At 54.8% G+C, this 19453-nt stretch overlaps 1 protein-coding gene across 1 annotated transcript; it reads right to left on the reverse strand.

Annotated features, from left to right (window-relative positions):
* Positions 1–273: 273 nt before the first annotated feature.
* Positions 274–18376, reverse strand: FAM163B (family with sequence similarity 163 member B). Its single transcript, XM_032200379.1, has 3 exons — positions 18293–18376; positions 1268–1383; positions 274–993 (listed from the first exon to the last, which is right to left on the reverse strand). The coding sequence occupies exons 2-3, from the start codon at positions 1358–1360 to the stop codon at positions 604–606; spliced, it is 483 nt and encodes a 160-aa protein (XP_032056270.1). The 5' UTR covers positions 1361–1383; positions 18293–18376; the 3' UTR covers positions 274–603.
* Positions 18377–19453: the final 1077 nt, after the last annotated feature.

Here is a 19453-nt window from a genome sequence, read left to right on the forward strand (position 1 = left end):
ACGGCTGCAATCTGGGGAGAAATGGCCAAGGGGGGCAGCGAGAGGGTGCAGGCACCGGGACAGGATGGGTGCGCACGTGTGCATGGCTGCAGCACGGAGTGGTGCAGGATGGGGTGGTGGAGGGGTGGGCAACAGGAGCCCTGCTTTGCCAGGGGACCATGCTGTGTGTGTGCACAAGTGTGTTTGCACACTAGAGCCAGGACCCCGTGGGTGCTGGGTGTCCCCGGGGAGCAGCAGTGGGTGCCCCCTGGCTCGCAGCACGAGGCATTTTGCAGCCACCCCTGCGCCCGTCGCCTGCCCGACACTCAGTGCTCCCGTCTGACGTGGAGGAGGGGCATTTACTCTGTATAAAAGGCTGCACAATATCAAAATCCTCTTTATAAAAGAAAAACAAAAATGCAAAGCAGCACTAGAAAACCTCGTGTCCCCGCTGCAACCGTCCTCACCCTCGCTCACCCCCTTTTTGGTAAATGTTGCAATTTACCACGTCTCTGCCTACAGAACGCAGCAATACATTCAAAATCCCCCCAAGCCCTATTTATTTTTTTTCTTTAAAACTATTCTGTGGGTTTTAAAAAGTCCTCGGGAAGGCGCGAGGCTGCCTCACACGTCGGTGCTGATGCTGCGGCTGCGGGAGAAGGCTTCCCGCATGGCCGAGAGCCGGTTGGGGTTGAGTGCCTGCAGGTTGCCCACGCTCACTGGCAGCTCCAGGTCTTCCTGGCTGACGGTTTGGTAGCTGACCCGGTCCCCCCCGTTGTGCAGCTCCTCGGGGGGCTCCTGCAGGAAGAAGGTGGGGGGCTCATACTGCCCGCAGCCGGGGCAGCCGCTCCGGCTCGGCGTCGCCTTCTTGCTGAAGGGCGAGGAGGCGTAGAGGGATGGGCCGTTGGTCAGCACTACGTTGCGGTTGCAGTGGAGCGGAGGGATGTGGGAGTGCACGGCGAAGTCGGGCTCCTCCTCGTCCTCCTCGGACTCATCCTTCTTGCAGCAGTAGTACTGGAACGGGACGGGGCTCAGCTGGGGTCCCGGTGCCACCACCGCGTCGCCACGCGCTAGGGAGGTGGGATCGGGCACGGGGACCCCCCTGTCCTGCCCCGTCCCTATCATGCTGCCCTGCCCCATCCCCGTTTTGGTTTCCTGCCCCATCCCCATCACAGTGCCCTGCCCCATCCCCATTTTGGTGTCCTGCCCCGTCCCCATTACGGTGCCCTACCCTGTCTCCATCCCCGTGCCCTGCCCCGTCCCCGTGATGCCACATCCCCAGCCTTACCTGGAGCCTACAGTAGCAGAGGACAGCGATGATACAAAGTAAAATGACAGTCGCTAATATTCCACCTGTGATGACCACGGTCCCGGCTGTCATTCGCCCTCTTCTCCATTAACAGCCTGCAACACAGAGCACACGGGGTGCTGGGGTGCGGTGCTGCCAGCCTGGGGGGGGGATGCTGTGCCTTTGTAGAGGGGTGAGGGCAGGATCAGGCCGGGTGCCAGCACTGGGAAAGCCATCAGGGGAGCCCTCGGCCCCTCTAAATGCCACCTGGCAGGTGGGAGAGGATGGAAAAAGCCTGGTGCAGTGAGGGGAGAGATTTACTGAGTGTTAGTGCACCCCGCAGGTGTGCCGAATAATTGAGCTGCAGCGACAGCACACCTCGATGGGGGGGTGAACGGGGGTGCTGGGACCCTATGGGACTCACACAAATGGTCCTACAGTGAAAGTCCCATCCTGTGATGATGAGGGAAGCAGCAGCCACCAGTAAGCTGCCCCATCAGCCAGCCGAGCAGGGTGCCACGGGGTGCACAGCACCCCCAGATCTGTTCTGGGTACCAGCAGGCTGCTCTGAATGCAGGAGGTGGATAAAGGGAAGTAAATCCTGCCCGGTGCCAGCACGGGGCTTGGCCATGAGCTCACAGCCCCCCCGGTGCCCTCCGTGCCCTGTGCTGGGGACAGAGACCTGGCACGGCTCCTGCCGGGAGCGCAGAGCTTCAGGAGCAGCATCGCAGTAAGGGGGGGGGGGGGTGAGGTTGAGCTGTGCACATTTTTTCTCTGAGCCTATAATCCATTTTCCCCATGAAAACAATGTGGTATTTTAATTTGGAATAACTGGAACTGCTAAGTGAGCCTTTAACGACTGCAGGGACAGGCGCTCTCCTCTCCCCTCCCAAAGCAGCGAGCTGCGGTATGGGGTGGATCCGCCTGGCGCAGCAGGGACCGAGCTCTGTGCCTCATTTTGGGTAAGATGAAGTGTTGGGGGAGCACGGGGGTACCCGGGACGGTGCTTCTGAGAGCCCTGGGCACCCAAACCAAGCGTGCTGACCATCATGGGGATGCTGTGGTCAAGCCACTTGCTTGTTTCTCAGGGTAGCAACAGCAGCCGCCTCTCCCCACAGTGCCCTTAGGGGAATTTGGGTGCTAGCATGGTAAAATGTGTAAGGTCCCCAACCCTGTGCTGAGCAGATGATGTGCATCATGCGGTGTGAGACAAACCCGAGCCCTGCAATACTGGTGCAGGTCTTGCACTGAGCATCCTTGCCCCAGGAGCTCAGCAGAGGCTTGAAATTCCCTCCAGCCGTGCAGAACAAGACTGAGCTCTGCCCTGGGGGGGGATGTGAGGAGCAGCACTGCTGCCTGCACACACCTCATGCACCAACACCGGCATCACTGCACAGCCCCAGCAGCCCCTCAGTGCCACGAGAGTGGAGCTGGGAACAGGATCACCACCATAAATTAACAGAGAGAGTGAACTCTGACCACCTACCCGACAAGCGCTTTAACAAAGCTGGCCTCCAGCTCGTGAGATCAGGTTAAAGCAAAAAAAAAAAAAAAAAAAAAAAAAAAAAAAAAAGAAACACCTAAAAAACAGCCACCCCAAACCCAAATTGCTTCAGCACCCGAGGAAAAGCAACCGTATCTGTCAGGGATTTAACCTGCTTCCAAAGAAAATAAATCTGCGGCATATTTTCAGGCGCTTAATGTCCTGCTAAAGTTGGGTAAGTGCTGAATGGATAAAGCAGTATCACATTTTATGTCGCTGCTGAGCGGGGCTGTAGGATTTATACCACCACTGTGCAACGTGAGAGCTTCTCATACTGCACAGCCACGGGGCAAGTGTGGGGCCGAATCCTGCCCTCATCCCTGGGGCAAAATGTTCTGTGGCAGCTCAGGGGGACACAGCCAGGAAGTGTCCTCCCAAACTGCATTAGGGATTTGGGAACGCCTGCTCAGAAAGGGATTTAGGGCCGTGCTGGGTGCCCCTGCGCCTGCGCTGCTCCCGTTTCCATTAAATGGGTGCCCTGGGGCAAGCAAGGGGAGCACGAAGCGATGTGCCCTGCTTCCCTCCCCACTGGTGCCACCATGGTCGGCCAGATGTGCCACTCACAGCCACCACTCGACACAGAGCCAGACCTTTTGCATCTCACTTTTTCCCTCCCGTAACATACTTGTCTGATTAAAGCTGGGTACCTGGAAGCACTAAACTCTCCAGCGTGCAAAGGAAGAGGGGGGAAAAGCCCATAAGCAGAACAATTCCTGTCTAGACCTCCTTTTTACATTTGTTCCTAATTTCACGCTCCGCAGGCTCACAGATTCATATATTTAGTAATAAATATCTTGGTAAAAGGAAGTGCTTTGCAGCTCCGCTGTGGGCTCGGGGGAGGTATGCAGGAGCCCTGCTAGGAGGAGCGCAGGAACCAGCAGGCGCGTCCCACGGCCACTTGGCTCCTGCCTTCCCCCTGGGTAATGTGAGGAGCCCTCGAGCTACCAAGGACGCCCGAACACCCGAAAAGCTGAAGGTATTTCTCTGCACAGCTGTTTTGGGCTGCTCCTGGCTGAGCTGCTTTGGTTTAGGCACCGTCCTGTGCTGCTTGCCTGGTTTTGCTACGGCTGCAGCTCGAAGGGTCTGGATGGCATCAGCCCTGCAGCAGCTGGAAAGCCTAAAACATGAGCAAGTGGACTTTGTTCCTCACAGCCTGGAGAGGACACGAGCAGAGCTCCCAGCAATTCTAGCCCTGGTTTGGTGGCTCCTTCCCTTGCTCCAGGTGCTGGAGCCCTCCAGCCACGGCAGGCTCCTGAAGACCAGCCAGACCCTGCCTGGTGGTGGCTGAGATGAGGCTGAGGTTTCTGTAAGAGACCTTCAGGTGCCAGTTAAACCAGCTTCTGGCATTTGCAGGTGTAAGAAAAACCTTCAGACTGGACTGCTAGATGAACAGGGCCTCCACCTACCTCATCCCATCCCATGGCAACATAGTCACCCCAAGGCCTTTTGCACTAGCTGGAAGTACATTAATAGAAAAGACCAAAAATTGAGCCTGGTCAGTGTGCTGGTCCCACCAAAGCTCTGCCTGCCCCAGGAGACCGTGCTTTAGAGCAAAGAGCTGTGGCCACAGCTTGTCCTACAGTAGCAGCGCTCCGTGCATCCCCTGCCAGCCCTGGGACCTGCAGCCAGAGGCCACACATCCAGCCCACGAAGGCTTCCAGGCCTTTTCTCAGCTCTTCCATGCACAGCTACACCTGATGCCATGCTTCTGATCAAGCCCCGCTTCAGAAGAAAGGAAAACAGCCCAGCAATTAGAAAAAGGGCAATGGGAGAGCACACGAGGCGTGCAGGATGCCCGAGCTGCAGCTTCCCAGAACTTCTTGCTGCTGCTTTACACCCTGCAGCCAGGTGCAGGCAGCATCTGTGACCCAGGAACTTGGCCCAGAGGTTAGAAAGACATCTCCATGTAATGAACTGCTTTGGGAAGGGGAGACTGGATCTGAGCCCTTGACGCTGCAGTGTTCTGGGGGAACCTGGCCTGCTCTGGCCTCTCGGTGCCAGCGCTCTGCCAGAGGGTAAACCCCAAAGCAACCAGCAGGAGGGGAAGCCCAGCAAGCAGCCTCCAGCACGGGTGGTGGGAAGGCAGCAAATGAATGAGGAGCCCAAACCCATTTGGTGGCAAATAGAGCCGTGTTGCGGCGTTTCTCCCAGCGGCTGTAACCCTGCCCAGTCAATGAACAAGGGCCGGGCTCGAGGAGCAGCAGGGCAGCGTGCCAGCAGGAGGTTTGCACTCAGGGAGCTGGCAGGCAGGGCAGCTGCCAGGAACACGGGCACAGGACGAGGCTTCCCGGCTGAAACCCACTCCAGGCAGTGGGGCTGCGGCACTGCTCTGTGCTTTTTCTCTCTCTCATCCCCATGACGGCAGCACCGCTGGCCTGGGGGCTGGTGCTCTGCACTGACAGCTGGCCTGCATGGGCAGTAACACAGCCGGGAGCTTTTACACCCCATCAGAATGGGAAGCAACCAAACCTCACACCCACCTGGAAGTGCTTGCCCCTTTCTACTGTCCTTATTGCTGTTGCCTGCCTCGAAGCCACTCACCGAGGCCACTGACCCCCCTCCAGAGGTAGCCCGCAGCTCGGCTAGGTCTGCAGGGACCCGGCTGGCTTCAGTCCCAGCCCTCCTCAAGCATCCCCCAAGCTCCTGCTGACATCCAGACCGGAAACAATCCATGGAGGAGGTGATCAATAGCTGGTTCCTAATCAATGCTTCAGCTGCCAGGCTCCTGCTGGCGCAGTGCTGAGCTCTGCAGAAGAGCATCCCAGGGCCATCGGGCTCAGCACGACCGGGGACCATGGCTGCTGGGGACAGGGAGGGCAGGAGGAAAATGCCTCTGCTCTGAGGCCACAGCTCCAGAAAGATAGCGGGAGCTTGTGGAGAAAAACAGAGCCCTCTCTCTGCTCAGAAGCCGGTCCAATGCTCCCTCCTGCTGGTTTTAGCTTCCCCTGGCAATGAGGCAAGCCTCAAGGTACATCAGGCTGATGCAGGATGAACACTAGGGCAATATGGGCAGGTTGCATGGATCATAACCCCAGGTAAGCTGTTCCATGCCCTAGGATCGATCCTCTCTGCTCTGCTCCTTCCCAACCAGAAATGCTCCCGGAGCAGCGTGGACGGCCAGGCAATGGGGACTGTCAAATGTCACACTGTGAAATGTCACCAGTCCTTCTGTCTGCTCTTTTTATCATTCCACGCAATTTTATAGCCCATAGTGCTCTATTAAATATTATATGGCAGACCAAAGACCCAGAGAGAAGCCGCTGCTTTTCTGACAAGCTATATGAGACTCCTCCATATGCTGCGGACGCGGCGGGCGCGCGTCCCCGCAGGCGGCAGCACCAGAGCAGCCGGGCTGTGCTCCTGTGCTGGAACAGCTCAGAGAGAGCAAAACCCAGCAGAGGATGCCCAGACAGCTTGTCAGGGACATCACACAGCGACAGCCACTCCGATTTTTTTTTTTTTTTTCTGAATCTAGTATCACAGAAAGGCTTAAAAGAATCACAGATTCGTGGGACAATCAGGGATCCCCCCCCACACACACTAATTACCATTATTCATATTTAAAAGGGACATCAGCTCTTAGTGAGCCTTCTGAATGCTCAGCACACTCCAGCAGGCTGCCTTCAAAGGGATTCGATTTAGGGGATGCCAGCCTCAGCATGGAGCGAGAGGGAATATGTGCACTGCAATAATGAGGCAATAATGTCGTTTAATACAACCTAATCACTCCTAATGAAAAATAATATTTGCACAGCTCATCAAAGCGGCATTGAGGCTTACTAAGCACAACTCCAGGCATGAATTTAAGTGAGTGCAGATGCTAAAAGGAAGGCAGCAGTGCTGCTGGGGAGGGATGGGGGGAACACTGGACAGTGCCATAGGAACGTCCTTCTTCCAGTGCCCTGGGACCATCCCAAAGGGACCAGGAAAGGAGTCTGTGGATGCTTCAGCATTGCCTGGAATAGAGCAAGGTACATTCACCCTGTTTCATCCCTCTGACCCTCTGGAAAACTGCAGAGAGCACAGCTGGGAGCAGGAGGGGACCAGACTGCTGAAAGCAGCCCTGCTGCAGCCCTACAAGGGCCCTGTGCAAACATCAGGACAGATTGAAAAGAAAAAAAAAAAAGGAACCTGTGCGGAGGTGATGGGAGCTGCTACCAGACCACACCAGAGATGTCTGCTCTCCACATTTCCACCTGTTCCAGCCCAAACAATCTCAATCTGCATAAGTACCAGGAATTATTTCCATGCGCCAGCTGGAAAGCAGGCCGTCATCCAAAACACTCTTAAGCAGCCTAAACTCCTTAAAAAAAAAAAAAAAAAGCAAAAAAAAAAACAAAAAAAAAAAAACGCAAGACAGGCTGTCTTTCCACCCTGCATCATTTAATCTCCTCTTGAATTATGGTTTAGTCAGCCCGAGATATTAGCATGAGAGAGAGCAGGGTTTTTTTTGGTATTAGCAGCTTGAGATAAGCCGCAATCACTGCTAAGTGGGAAATAAGTCTGGGGTAGGGACACACCCCCCAAGGAGACTTCTCCTCACCACAAATCTTGGCCTTGATTTGTACTTTTCCCTGTCCACGCAGGGATCTCCATCACCACCCAGCAAGGGGCAGTCTGCCGAGCAGGGGCTGAAAGATCACAAAGACCCAGTTGTCAGAGAGCTCTGCTGAAATGGTGCAGCAAAGGCAGAAAAGGGGGCGTTTGTCCTCCTGGAAGAGCAGTGCTTCCCAATATTGCTCCTTTCACTTGGATTTTGAAGGCTTTTAAGTACAGCAAAGAGCAGCTGCTGCCCTGAGAGCCTGATGCTGTGGGCAGGGGACGACACCTGAGGACCAGAGGATGTTTTACCAGGTGGCTGGTGCTGCTGCAGAGGACAAGGGCAAAAAATCCCCACGGGGCTCCTGAGGAAGTCTTCTGGCCCCAGGACACTGATGCTGGAGCTGAGATGGGTCAGGGAGCCTCCATCCCCCTGTCCTGATCCTGGGGACAAGGCTGTGGTGGGTCAGTGGAACCACAATGGGGGATGGTGAGGTCCTGGTACCCTGGTGGCCCTACAAATCCACAGGAGCAGCACCTCATGGTGGCTGTCCCCACAAAAACTGCTGCAGTTGGGGGCATCTGGTGGCTCTGGCCCTGCATGGAGCCTTGGCCTTACGGGGAGGCGTTGGAGCAGCTGGCTTGCTGAGATGGACAGAGTCAGCCCCACGCTGTTAGGGACACTGTGTGCTGGTGTTTGCCTCAGATAACCACAGCCAGCCCCAGCTGCGAATTCGGCCTTCGTGCGACACTTCAGCCAAAGCCCTGCTTGAGGCCAGGCCTCCCAACCCTTCCTCATGGCCAACAAAGGAGTGCCAGGCCTGAGAGTCAAAGCCTAGCTGTACTTATACCCATTTCACAGGCAGGCAAACCGAGACCTGGGCTGGTTGAGGTTCTGCCTTCGAGGCCGGGTTGCATTTCCAGCCCACGGTGGCTTCCCCCAGGCCAGGCACTGAGCTGGGGGCAGCTCCATGCTCCTTCCACACCCTGGTGCTTGTGCTGGGGAGGATGAGCCCCCACCTCACCCAGGACCCCTGTGGACACAGATCTTGGGCAGAGTGAATATTTGGGAGCTGCCCAATTCTGCCTCATTTGCTTGGGATTCAGGGACCCAGCAAGAACGGGGTGGAAGCAGCAGGAAGCACCATTTCCTTTGGTGCTCACTAAGTGAGCTGAGAGCTCCAGGGAGAGTCCCACATCTAGCTGCAGGAATGTGTTTTTTTCTGTTTGTTTGTTTGTTTTTGTTTTTGTTTTTGTTTGTTTGTTTGTTTGTTTCCCTATTTAGGATATTATGATGGGAACGGGTCCCTAGGTCTCTCCTGGTCATCACATTTGAAGTAAACCCATCTTGGCTGCCCAGAGGAGCCAGCAGCAGCCAGGGATGGGCCCTCAGGGCTGCCTGAACACCCACGCAGCCCTGCCTGGGATCTCGGAAGAGATACACCTTTCTGCCTTTAAAAAAAAATATAATCATAAAAAGGGTAGGGAGTTTCCATAGCTACAGCTTTACATCACTCTCACAGAGGCTCAGGTTCAACCCATGCAAGGAAAAGCAAGCAGGGTGTTTTTTTCCCACTCCAGCCCGGCAAGTTAGCACGGTGCATGAATAAATAAGTGGAGGAGCGAAGAGCTTTTGGAAACACATCTGAATGCTGAGGGCTGCTGCTCACCCTGCATCTGCCTCACCCAACACTTGTGTGGGGTCTGAGTTCCTTTGCAGGTGGCATTGAGCCCCCAGGGCTGGTGCCAGCACCACGCTTCATGGCGAGGGATGCAGAGGTTGATGATGAACAAGGAGCAATGGGTTTCCTCATTGCTTGTGACCAGGAGTTTCCTTAAAGTCTCCTTATGCTCTCATTTATTTATTTTTATAAGGATTTATCATTGCTGCATCAGGGAAATTAATAGGGGCCATCAGTTTTCAGACTCTCGGCAACTTTACTGAAACATTTCCAGTAAATTTCCCTTTTCTCCCTCACCTTGCTTCTGTTACAGCTTTTCCTGAGAGATCAGAGAAGGAAAGGTTTAACTCAAAGGGAGAGAAACCCACCACAACAAAACAAGCACAAGCAAAAAGGAGGAAAAGATAAAGTAATTCATACAGCTCAGCTGAAAACCATCATTAGCCGAATAAAGAGAGAGAGAAAAACCTTCACACAAATTGTTCCACTTAGAAACACGTGGGCTTAGCAGAGCTGCTGAGATCAAATGTTTGAAATATCGACTGTTCCCAGGGATGGCATCTTTCAGGAACCAAAACACATGCCTTGGTGTATCTTTTTTGCCTAGCATCAGCATCAGGACGACGCAGCCACTGCCTTTGAAATGACTCCGTGATGCTGGAGAGGCCCCGGGGAGCGATGTGCTGCTTTGTGCTCCCCCCTCACGGCTCACTCATCCTCTCGCTGTGTCCCCCAGGGTCAGAGGAGCAATACCGCTGGCATAGGCTGACTGGGAGAGGCTTGTTCCCAAGCCCACAGGCCCTTCATATTCTCCCTCCTCGGGGTAGGGATGGGGCAGGATGCTCCAGCTGCTTGGTGCCTGGGTGTTGCAGCCTCGTTGCTCCTCGTATCTGCAGCAAATCAGCGCCCCGGCAGTCTGCAGTTCCTGCCTTCCTCACTTAAATTAGGCCTGATTTGTGGCACCCTAAAGCACCGGAAAATGCCAAATATCTCCTCTTTAAAAGCCAAGCCTTAGACCAGCACTCTGAATCACCAGTCTGCCCTGAGCGACAAAGCCTCTGCATGGCTCCCATCCCCTGGCCCTGCTTAGGGGCAGTCTGGCTGGGTACCAACAGCAGCCATGCCTCCCCTGGGATGCTCTGTGCTTGGGGGTTTGGGTTACAGCAGCCCCATGAGGACGTGCATGCAGGAATCCATCCACTCGGGCCAAGCAGGAGGAGGCTCGCACCCATCACTGCCCCCCTCCAGCTTCCAAACCCTACCCGAATTTCACCTTTCCTCATTCAAGCACTGAGAAAGCTTGCTACACTTGAACAAGTTAGCTGGAACTCGTTGGGAAGAAGGAATGAGGTATTGCTAAATAGTTCTTTCCACCCCAGAGCTAATAGCTCAGTTGGGACGAATTGGGAACTAATGACAGCAATAACAAAACTTTTCATTCTCTGATTTCCTGCGCTACCTAAATGCCACCCCAGCCATGGTAGTATCACAACAAGTGCTTATTTAACAGCCCACCCCAATAGTAAACCATGCATAAAGCTGTATAACAGAGAAGTTTAAGCTTTACAAAACCCAAACCTGCAGGCGTGTGCCACTGCCCCTGCCTGGGAGACCGGAGCTCATTGACACGCAGGTGCCTGGCATGCGGTGGAGCGCTGCCTGTGGGAGATGCCCCTCACAGGGTTAGACTGACCACAGGGCTCCTTTGGGAGTCAGAAATGCTCTCACTGCTGTCTGCAGCCCCAGCCTGTCGTTGTCTGGTAAAACACAGCAGCCCTGGGCCACGTGCTGATCAGCGCAGGGCTCCAAGTGCGAAGGTTTGCCTACGGCTGCTCCATGTCGGGGATTTCTTCTGCACTCGCAGGATGCTTCAGTTCTGCTTCAGGTTGGTTTAGCTGGGATATCATGAAATTGGGCAACGTCGTGTTATTCACACTACGATGTTAGCATTCGTGTCACACAAAGCGTTTTTTCTTTTAAGGTTCCTGTAAATGCTCTCATCTGTATTCATTTTCGGAAATCTCTTTTTGAGGAAAACCCAAGCACTGGTTACAGCAAGAACATTTCAGTATTTGAAGGTTTACACATTTCTGAGTCTGGGCAACTCTAATCCTCTGCAGTCAGTAGCACTGCCACAAGCCAGTAATATTTATGTTTTTTATTTGCTTTCAATCAAGTCAGACAATATTTTAAGACTTGCCCTTTGTCTGCCAATCCTACCAGTCAACAATATATCATAATATTTACAAAAGTAACCAGGCAGCAAGTAAGATTAGTACTTGGTTTCTCAGAATCTGGTATTATAGTCTTGTGTTTTCTATAACCTATTCTGTTTTATTTAAAAATAAAACAAAAACAAAACTACGATGCCAGAAACTCAAGGGAAAATATGCGCCACCAAGAAAACCCCATTTTCTGTGGGCTGAGTCTGCTCCCACGAGCCACCGTGAGAACTGGGAATAACTCTTGGGAAGCCAGCAATGCTAAACTGTCGCAAATCAGAAAAAAAAAAAAAAAAAAAAAAAAAAAAAAAAGCAAGCTGGAGCTGTCTAATATTAATTGAATAAATATTATCCTTGTCTTTATCCCAGGGGAATAAGCCTGCCCATGGGATGGGACATCCAACGCCAGCCAGGGGGGACACAGACAGGCGTCCACTGCAAAGAGCAGCCAGGTTCAGCCATGCTCAGGAGCTGAAGACAGCCAGGAGATGCTGCCCCTGGGGAAATCCTGGCTGCAGCCCTGCCAGGAGGCACCCCTGGCACTTCGAGCACCTGGATTTAGGCATGGTGGTTTTGTGTGTGCGAAGTGCTGGGTACCTTGGGGGCTTCTGCCCCCGCTGCAGTGAGCTGAGCCACGCCAGCACCCCTTCCTGCACCCCAGAGCTCAGTCCTCCGGGTACAATAAAATAAATAACACCAAAGTGACAACCTAACCTCAATATTTGCCTAATTGCAAACCCCAATCAACATTTCTTATCCTCCCGTTCCTACCCCTGCTCCCACTCCCACAGCACGGCTCTTTTCCCCCAGGTCCCCTCGCTAATCTTTCCAGGGCTTAGCTACCTGGCAAGCAACACCGATCAGAATAAGAGAGATCCTTTTCCTGCCACACGAGAGCTTTATAACTGAGATCCCTGCAAAGGGAGGGAAATTGGCCAAGCTCGAGGGTTTTTGGCCAAGCTCGAGGGCAATTGCCCTCAAGGCCACGCATCTCCCGGGTTGCTCCAGCAGCTGGGGTGCCGAAGCCCTTCCTCAGAGCCGAGTCTCTGGCAGCATTAATACTGTATTTTTTCCCCAGAGGGAGCCTAGCTTGCATTTCCACAAAAAGCATAGTATCTTGCCATGTAACACACGTATATTTTGTTAACTGCAGAGTGGCAACATGCCCGCTATTGTACAGCGAATGATTTCTACAGCTGAAGTTGCAGCGAAGTCAAATTGCAGCAATTACTGACATCAAAGGAGAGCCGCTGCTGACTGTCCATCAACCTAAATATTGAAGAGCTGGCCGGGTTTTTCCTAAGGCAGCCTGCCCTTTCCATATTACCCAGCCCTTAACAGCATCAACGTGCTGGCTGCCGCTAGAGGGATGCACGGGGCTCGCAGGGCGCAGCGGGTGCTGGCGGGCAGAGCCCCAGCATCTGCACCTTGGACAGTGGATGCCAGGCCCAAGGAAGGGTGGAAAGCCAGGAATAATGATGTGCAGCATCGTCTGCAGGGGCATGCCAGGCCCAACAGGCAGCCAGCAAAGGGGAGACTCCCTGCACGCAGCGGTTTGCAGCCTGGCTGTAAAGGGAGACACCAGAAACAGAAAGAAAAAAAAAAAAAAAAAAAAAAAAAAAGAGAGAGTTCATGGTTTGCCAGAGCTTGGGCAGGAAAGCCCACGACAGATCTTGAAGCAGAGCCAAATCCATACTGAGAGCAAAGGGGAGCCAGCCATAAATGCACAGCAAAGGCAGCTCCCTGTGCGCAAAGGGGAAGCGCTTGGGGAATTCAGAGCACGAGCTCTGTCCTTGCCAGGCACCTCAGAAAATACTTGGTGTTCCTGGGGGAAAAGGGCAAGCAACCTAGGGGAGAAAAGGTGGAATATCGGGAATGAAAATGAGCCAGGCACTTTGCAGGTAGGTTGTTTTTGCCTCTAAGCAGGTGGCTTAGCAGAGCTGCAGCTTGCACACTGGAAAGCGGCCGCTTCGGGGACTCGTCTGGTCCGTGCCTGTGAGCTCCTGTCTCCTGACACGCCTGGGCACACTCACAGCAAACACCAGCCTGGATGGCCTCCCTGTGTCACCTGCTACAAGAAACTCCAGGACATTTTCCTTCTGGGGCTTGTGGCAGCCTCTGAATCTCGAGACATTTTTGGTCTGCTTCAGCTGGAGCAGCCTGAGTTGGCGCAGCACTGGGGGACATGATGATGACTGAACCCGTTGCATCCCCTGGCCATCTGGGTCATCCTCTTCCCATGAGAGCTCCATTTCCTTTCATTAATTTCATTAATTCTCCCCTTTAACCTCAGTGAACTGCTTGGTGAGTAAAGAGACAACCTGGCTTTGGCTTTGTGCCCCCATCTCACTCACCCCACATCCCCCACAGAGAAAATTCATGGGAAAACAGAACGTGAGAGGTAGGAGGACGGGATGCAATCTCCCCATCACAGCTCTCCAGGGCACGTGAAACAACCAGCGAGAATGGCTGCTGCTTGCCCGTGGCCAAGGCAAGAACCAAGGAGAGATTTCTGCCATGTGAGGCTGGAGTGAGTGGCAGCAGAGCCACGTCCCCTCTGCCACGTGCTCTCAAGTCCTTGTCACCTGGCTGAGGGCAGGGGCAGCTAGTTGGCCCTACGCTTCTGCAAAAATTCACTTGCCCTTTTTTTTTTTCCCCTTTTTTAATACAGCTGTTATTCACTGACCGGGGCCATGAAGACGTGTTCCTCAGAGCATCTCCCGCAGCAGGCACCAAGCAGCCTCCTGCCAGCCTCCCCTCACCCTGCAGAGCCTCCTGCCCCCCATCTCCAGTGCTCAGCGCTGACCTTACCCCCTGCAAACCACAACTTTATTCTTTTCAGAGCCTCGGGGATGATTTTATCTCACCCTCCACTAAAGTGGATCCTACTGTCCAATTGTGCTGACCCAAGAAATATTTTTACTGAGGACTAACAGTGGGCTCCCCTACACCCCCTGTGCCCCCCAGCCTGCTGCTCCCACATCAGGCACATGCTGCCAGGGCTAGGTCCGACAGCACTGAAGGAAACAGCAAAATCTCTGCCCATTTTCCGCTTGGATCAGGTCCCTGGCCTGCCAGTCACAGGCTCAGACTTGCTTTTGGGTTTCTGCTAACTTTCCTCTAAAACGGCCCTCAGAAAAAGGCAATTATCACAGGGCCATTAAGGCTCTCCCCGGTGCACGGCCAGATAACTCGCTCGGAGTCTCTTGAAATAACCTTTAAACAATAGATCCTGTCTTGTTTGCTGAATGTTTCCGAGCTCAACGGTAATGCATCCAGATGTCAGCCGTGTCTCCTGTAGGCCTAACTATTTCTGGAAACACACCAAGGGCAAGTTGTTTGGGTAATGTCAGATATTGTTGCAGAGGGAACGTGACAAGTTCCCAGCCCTTCGATAAAAGCCGTGGAGCACGGAGAGGCTGCTTGGGCTGGCAGGGCTGGGGGTTCAGGGGTACAGCAGGACCCCAGCCCGTGTCCCTTCTCGTGCCTCGTCCCCTGCACGATGCTGGCTGGGTACCAGAAGATGGGGAGAGCCTGAGCTTGGCAGGCTCAGGGCTGCATTCTTGGTGCCTGTCGCTGCAGGTGGCTTTGGTCCTGGAGGTAAGAAATGGGAGAGAAGCACTGGAGAGAGCCAGGAGGGGCTGAGCCACCCGGGTGGCAAATTTGGGGAGCAAGCCTCGGCTCATCCCGTGCCGTTATAGGGAATGAATCTGAGCACCAGCCCTGACCCACTGCAGGTGTTTGCTGCTAAAACCCTGCCTGAAGTGAGGCAAAACCAAACCCAGCCCCTGACTCATCGCTGGCCTCCACCCTGCAGCCCCCACGAGCACACGGCCAGGGAGGTGCCAGCAGCTCCCCTCCATGAGAAATCCCAACCCACGGCCACGAGGGACGGGGTGACATCAGCTGTGCTGGGACTGCCAAGCCCCAAACTCTTTGTGCAAACACAAAATGAGCTGGAAGCCACGGGGGCTGAGCTGCCTGTGCCCAGCGGTGGCTTTGTCACCTCATCTCCGCACTGGCCTTCCCACGGATGTCTTCACCAGCAGCAGCATCACCCGGGAACGCATCACTTGGTCTCTGCAGAGCCAGCCCTTATGATTTTGGCCTGATTCAGCCCCATTCCTCATCCCTCCACGCTGCCTCTGGCAGACACCTGATGAAATGCTTCATCCACAGGAGCCAGGTCCTCCTGTTGGGGCCCTGATCTGCTGCTACCAGCTCCTGGCTCACATCGAGCTGTCCGAGGACACTTCAAAATCTTATTTCGACTTTTCACTTTTCCAACCTTTTCTCCCCTCCAACCTTTCCAGCTGACCTCTGTGCAGCGCTGTTCTGGCAGGGCTCAGAGGGTGCTGAGCTCCCAGCCTCATCTGGATTGATCCCAGCTGTGATCCAAAGGCAGCTGGGACTTCTGGAGCAGGTCAGAGGCCATCACCCGGCGTATTTTTAGTCCCTCTGCCAAGCTGTGGTGCTAGAACATACGCTTTTTTTCTCAGGCAAAGGGTGAACAAATCCTGCCTGCTGCAATAAATTAGCTCACGAGGAGAGAAGGAGACAGACAACACGGGGAGAAGTGTAAATTAGAACGGGAACGAACTGCAAGTTCAAGCCCAGCACCTGCCACCTCTCCTCCATCCCTCCCCTGCTCTTCTCCAGGGCTGTCACATCACAGCCGTGCCCGCGGGAGCCCTGCCAGCGGCATGCACCTCTTCGCTGGCCATGTCCTAATCCATATCCATGACAACACGACAGCCAGGTACCCGAATATGATGGGCAGGAAGGTTGTTACTGTTCCTTACAATGCCGCTAACACAGCTGGGCACCGCACAGCCAAATGGGAAGCTCCCAGGTAGGTGAACACCTTGCAGCTGCGAAAATCCCCACTGAACCCCAGGCAGAGCACTGAGGATGTGTTCTGCTGAGCCCAAGGACCAGTGTCAGAAGTTTCTTTGCCAGCCAAGCTCCCTGGGCTGTGCAAAAATGCCCCAGGGTGTCCCGCAGGTCCCTGTTACTTCTGAACGTGTTCTGGGCTGGCGGAGCCCCTGTGGCCAAACCTGCAGGCTCAGCTCTCGTGCCACCTACGTGAGGGTTTGGCCTCAGCTGGACCCGTCCACCGGGCTTTGCTGAAAGCAAACAGGAGCGTGGCGGAGCTGCAGTCAGTAAACACGGCGCTGGGCACGGTCTGCATCCTTCGTGCGCAGGTAGGCACGCGCAGGGGAGAGCCACCTGCATTAGCAATCCGCATTACTGACGGAAAACAGGAACAAGCCCAGAGATGCTGTTCCCTTCCTTTCCCCTCACATCCACTCATCTTTCGTAAGCAAACCCCAATGTATTGAAGGGTGATAAATCACCGTCAGTCCCCCCAGGGGGGATTTTGTTGAATTTCTTTATCTCCTTTGAGCACCAGCGCTGTTTCCTAAGACTTCTTGTCACCGTTCTGCACAGGAACGCTGACATGCAGAGGAAGGAGGTTACGGTTTAATTACAGCTGCACGCTCTTTAAGGTGTTTAAAATCTCTTTTCACCGACTGACAGCCGTAATGTATCTTTCTGCTAATTTCAGCTGAGAAGAAAAACAGCCATAAAAGGCTGCAAACAAGCCTCCGTTCCTCACATGCCATCGCAACGGGGCAAGCACCTAAAGACAGCTGTGTGGCTAGCTCAGGCACATGCTTTCTGCACAATTTACATAAACTCTTTTCCCTTAACAGCATTATAATTTAGATGCTTACTCAGTGAGGACATAAGATGCGAGGAATAAAACCCAATCACGCTGGGCACTGCTGCTCAAATGGGGTCACCGAGGAACACTGCCTGCACCCCGAGCATCGGGATGCCAGCCGGGTCTCCCTGAATGACAGCCATCCATCATGGAAGACCTGAGCGCACGGCTTCACCACCTAGGTTTTATGCTGATTTCACCGCTCGTTTCAGGCTGGAAGACAATCTGTTGAACCTCCAAGTGCAGTCTTCTCTTACCTTTAATTTATTCTGTCAGAAAACTGTCTACCTTAATGAGTACGAGCACACCCCCACTGCCTTCCAAGTTGGGTGATCTGTTATGTCAAATATAAATAATCCTGTCTGAAACCACTCGATACGGGGAAATGAAAAGCCATCTTCCCTCGGGGGATTTCTCTCCCACGCAGCCCCCCCATCCTGCAGAGCGAACGACGGCCATGTGCTTCCGCGAGCTCAGCCCCAGCCAGCTGCTGTCTTACCCAAACCCCGCTACGAGCAGCCCCCAGATAATTTTGCCATCCCCTTCCTTGCATTTCTTCGCCGTGCGTGAGCTCGGGGGGCTGCTCTGCTGCTTAACGGGGGGTGATCACAAACTCAGCTGGGTGCCGGGGGGGGGGGGGTTCCTGTGTCCTTCAGAGCCAGGATGCCGGACAGGAATGATCCCTCATCCTGGCTGCCTGGCTGTGTGTGAGATGCCCAGAGGGGGTGCCCAGAGAGGCCAGATTTGTCCCCACGCCACGTGCAGGAAGGAGGGCGAGCTGTCCCCGGAGCGAAGGACACGACCTGAGCACCCAGCCAAGGCACGGCGTGGGGGCATCCCCCCCCCCCAGCCCTGAGAGAGGCTTTTGTGTCCTTCTCCAGAGCTGAGGCTTTGAGGCTGGCGATGCTGTAGGAACCAGCAGCACTGATCCTGGAGCACCCCGGTGTTTTTCATCCTGCTCTAAGGCGGTCGGGTTTGACTGGCCCCACGGAGACGGGCTCTGGGAGAGCGGATGCTGTGCAATACTCAAACCCCTCTCCAAATCCCCTGCCAGCCCCAGCGCTGGAGCCAGAGCTCGTCCTCTGCCTGCTCTCCTTGTGGGCATCCCCCAGGACTGGGGGCTAGCTGTTGGGGACCCACAGCCCCAGTCCCACCCCAGTTTAACCAGCAAACCAGTTTAGGATGCACCGGGAAGAGGAAAGGGGGAGAAGAGGAGGAAACAGGGGAAAAAAGGGAAGACCCCCCCCCCCCCGCGGCAAAGGATGGGGCAGGGTGCCATCCCCTCTCTGCCACCCTCCCGCACCCCATTACCTTCGCTCGGGGGGAATCGTGCCGGATCTCTCAGGTGAGGACCGCGTCTCCCGAAGTCTCGGAGCGCATCAACGCGGGGACGAAACCAAGAAAGAGTTAAAAAAAAAAATAAAAAAATAAAAAATAAAAAAATAAAAAATAAAAAAATAAAATAAAATAAATAAAGAGACTGAGGGAAAAATCAAAACCAAGACAAAATCACGAGAAAACAAAGCCGGGCCGAGGCCAGCTCGGGGTGCGGAGCGGAGGAGCGGGCGGCGGGCACCCTCTCGGCACACGGCCGGTGCCGGCAGCCGCGGCGGTGCGGGGGGGACCGGGGGGGTGGGAGCCGCTCCCTCCCCGCCGGGGCCGCCAATGAGGGCGGTGCGGAGCAGCGCTGCGCCCCCCCAGCCCCGGCAGCACGGAGCGAGCCGGCGGGGTCCCCCCCTCCTTTCTTCTCCTCCATCCTCCCCCCTCGCCATCCCCGCCCTCCGCAAGCCGCTGGCGAGCGGGAGGTGCTGGGGGGGGTCCCCCCAGGTCTCCCCCATCCATCCTGTGGTGTGGAGAACAGATTGATGGAGACACCCCCCCTGTATCCCCCTCCTTCGGCCCCAATGAATCAGGAACCCCCCCCTTCATGGGGTCCGGTTGTCCCTGCGTAGAGCCTGGGAGGGGTTTGGCCCTGGTGCCTTCATCCCCGGTGCAGGGAAAGCATCCTCCCCCTGCAAGGGGGTGTGTGGGGGGAAAGGAGTGACCCCCACCATATGTCCTGGTTAACCTCACAAGAGTGACCCCCACCGTATGCCCCACTTAGCCCAACAAGCATCCCAAGGCTTTTTACACATTATGTGGCTCTGTCCCGTGTGCCATTCACCAGGGACCGTGCTGAGGTTTTTGCCCCCTGGTTTTGGCAGCATCTCTCCGTGTCCCTTCCAGCACCACCTCAGCTACTTTAGAAGTCCTCCCCCGCGGCTGTCTCTGAAGGTGCTGGCCCCGTACACAGTGCGTCCAGCAGCAGCAGGGTGACCCACGGGATTTCATCAGTGTCGGGGTGGTTATCACAGAGTGCTTGAGGTGGAAAGGGAAAAGGTTATTGTGATCCCGAGCTGAAGGGAGAAGCACTGGGGAGCAGAACTTCGGTGAAAACCTGCCGATTTGAGTCGCTGTTACCCCTCAAGCAGA

The sequence above is a fragment of the Aythya fuligula genome, chromosome 19, assembly GCF_009819795.1.
Source record: "Aythya fuligula isolate bAytFul2 chromosome 19, bAytFul2.pri, whole genome shotgun sequence".
NCBI classification, from domain to species: domain Eukaryota; kingdom Metazoa; phylum Chordata; class Aves; order Anseriformes; family Anatidae; genus Aythya; species Aythya fuligula.

Coding starts and splice junctions, on each gene's coding strand:
- FAM163B (XM_032200379.1), bottom strand. CDS start 1,360: ATGACAGCCGGGACCGTGGTCATCACAGGTGGAATATTAGCGACTGTC. Junction 994..1,267: donor TCTGCTACTGTAGGCTCCAG/GTAAGGCTGGGG, acceptor GTCCCGTTCCAG/TACTACTGCTGCAAGAAGGA.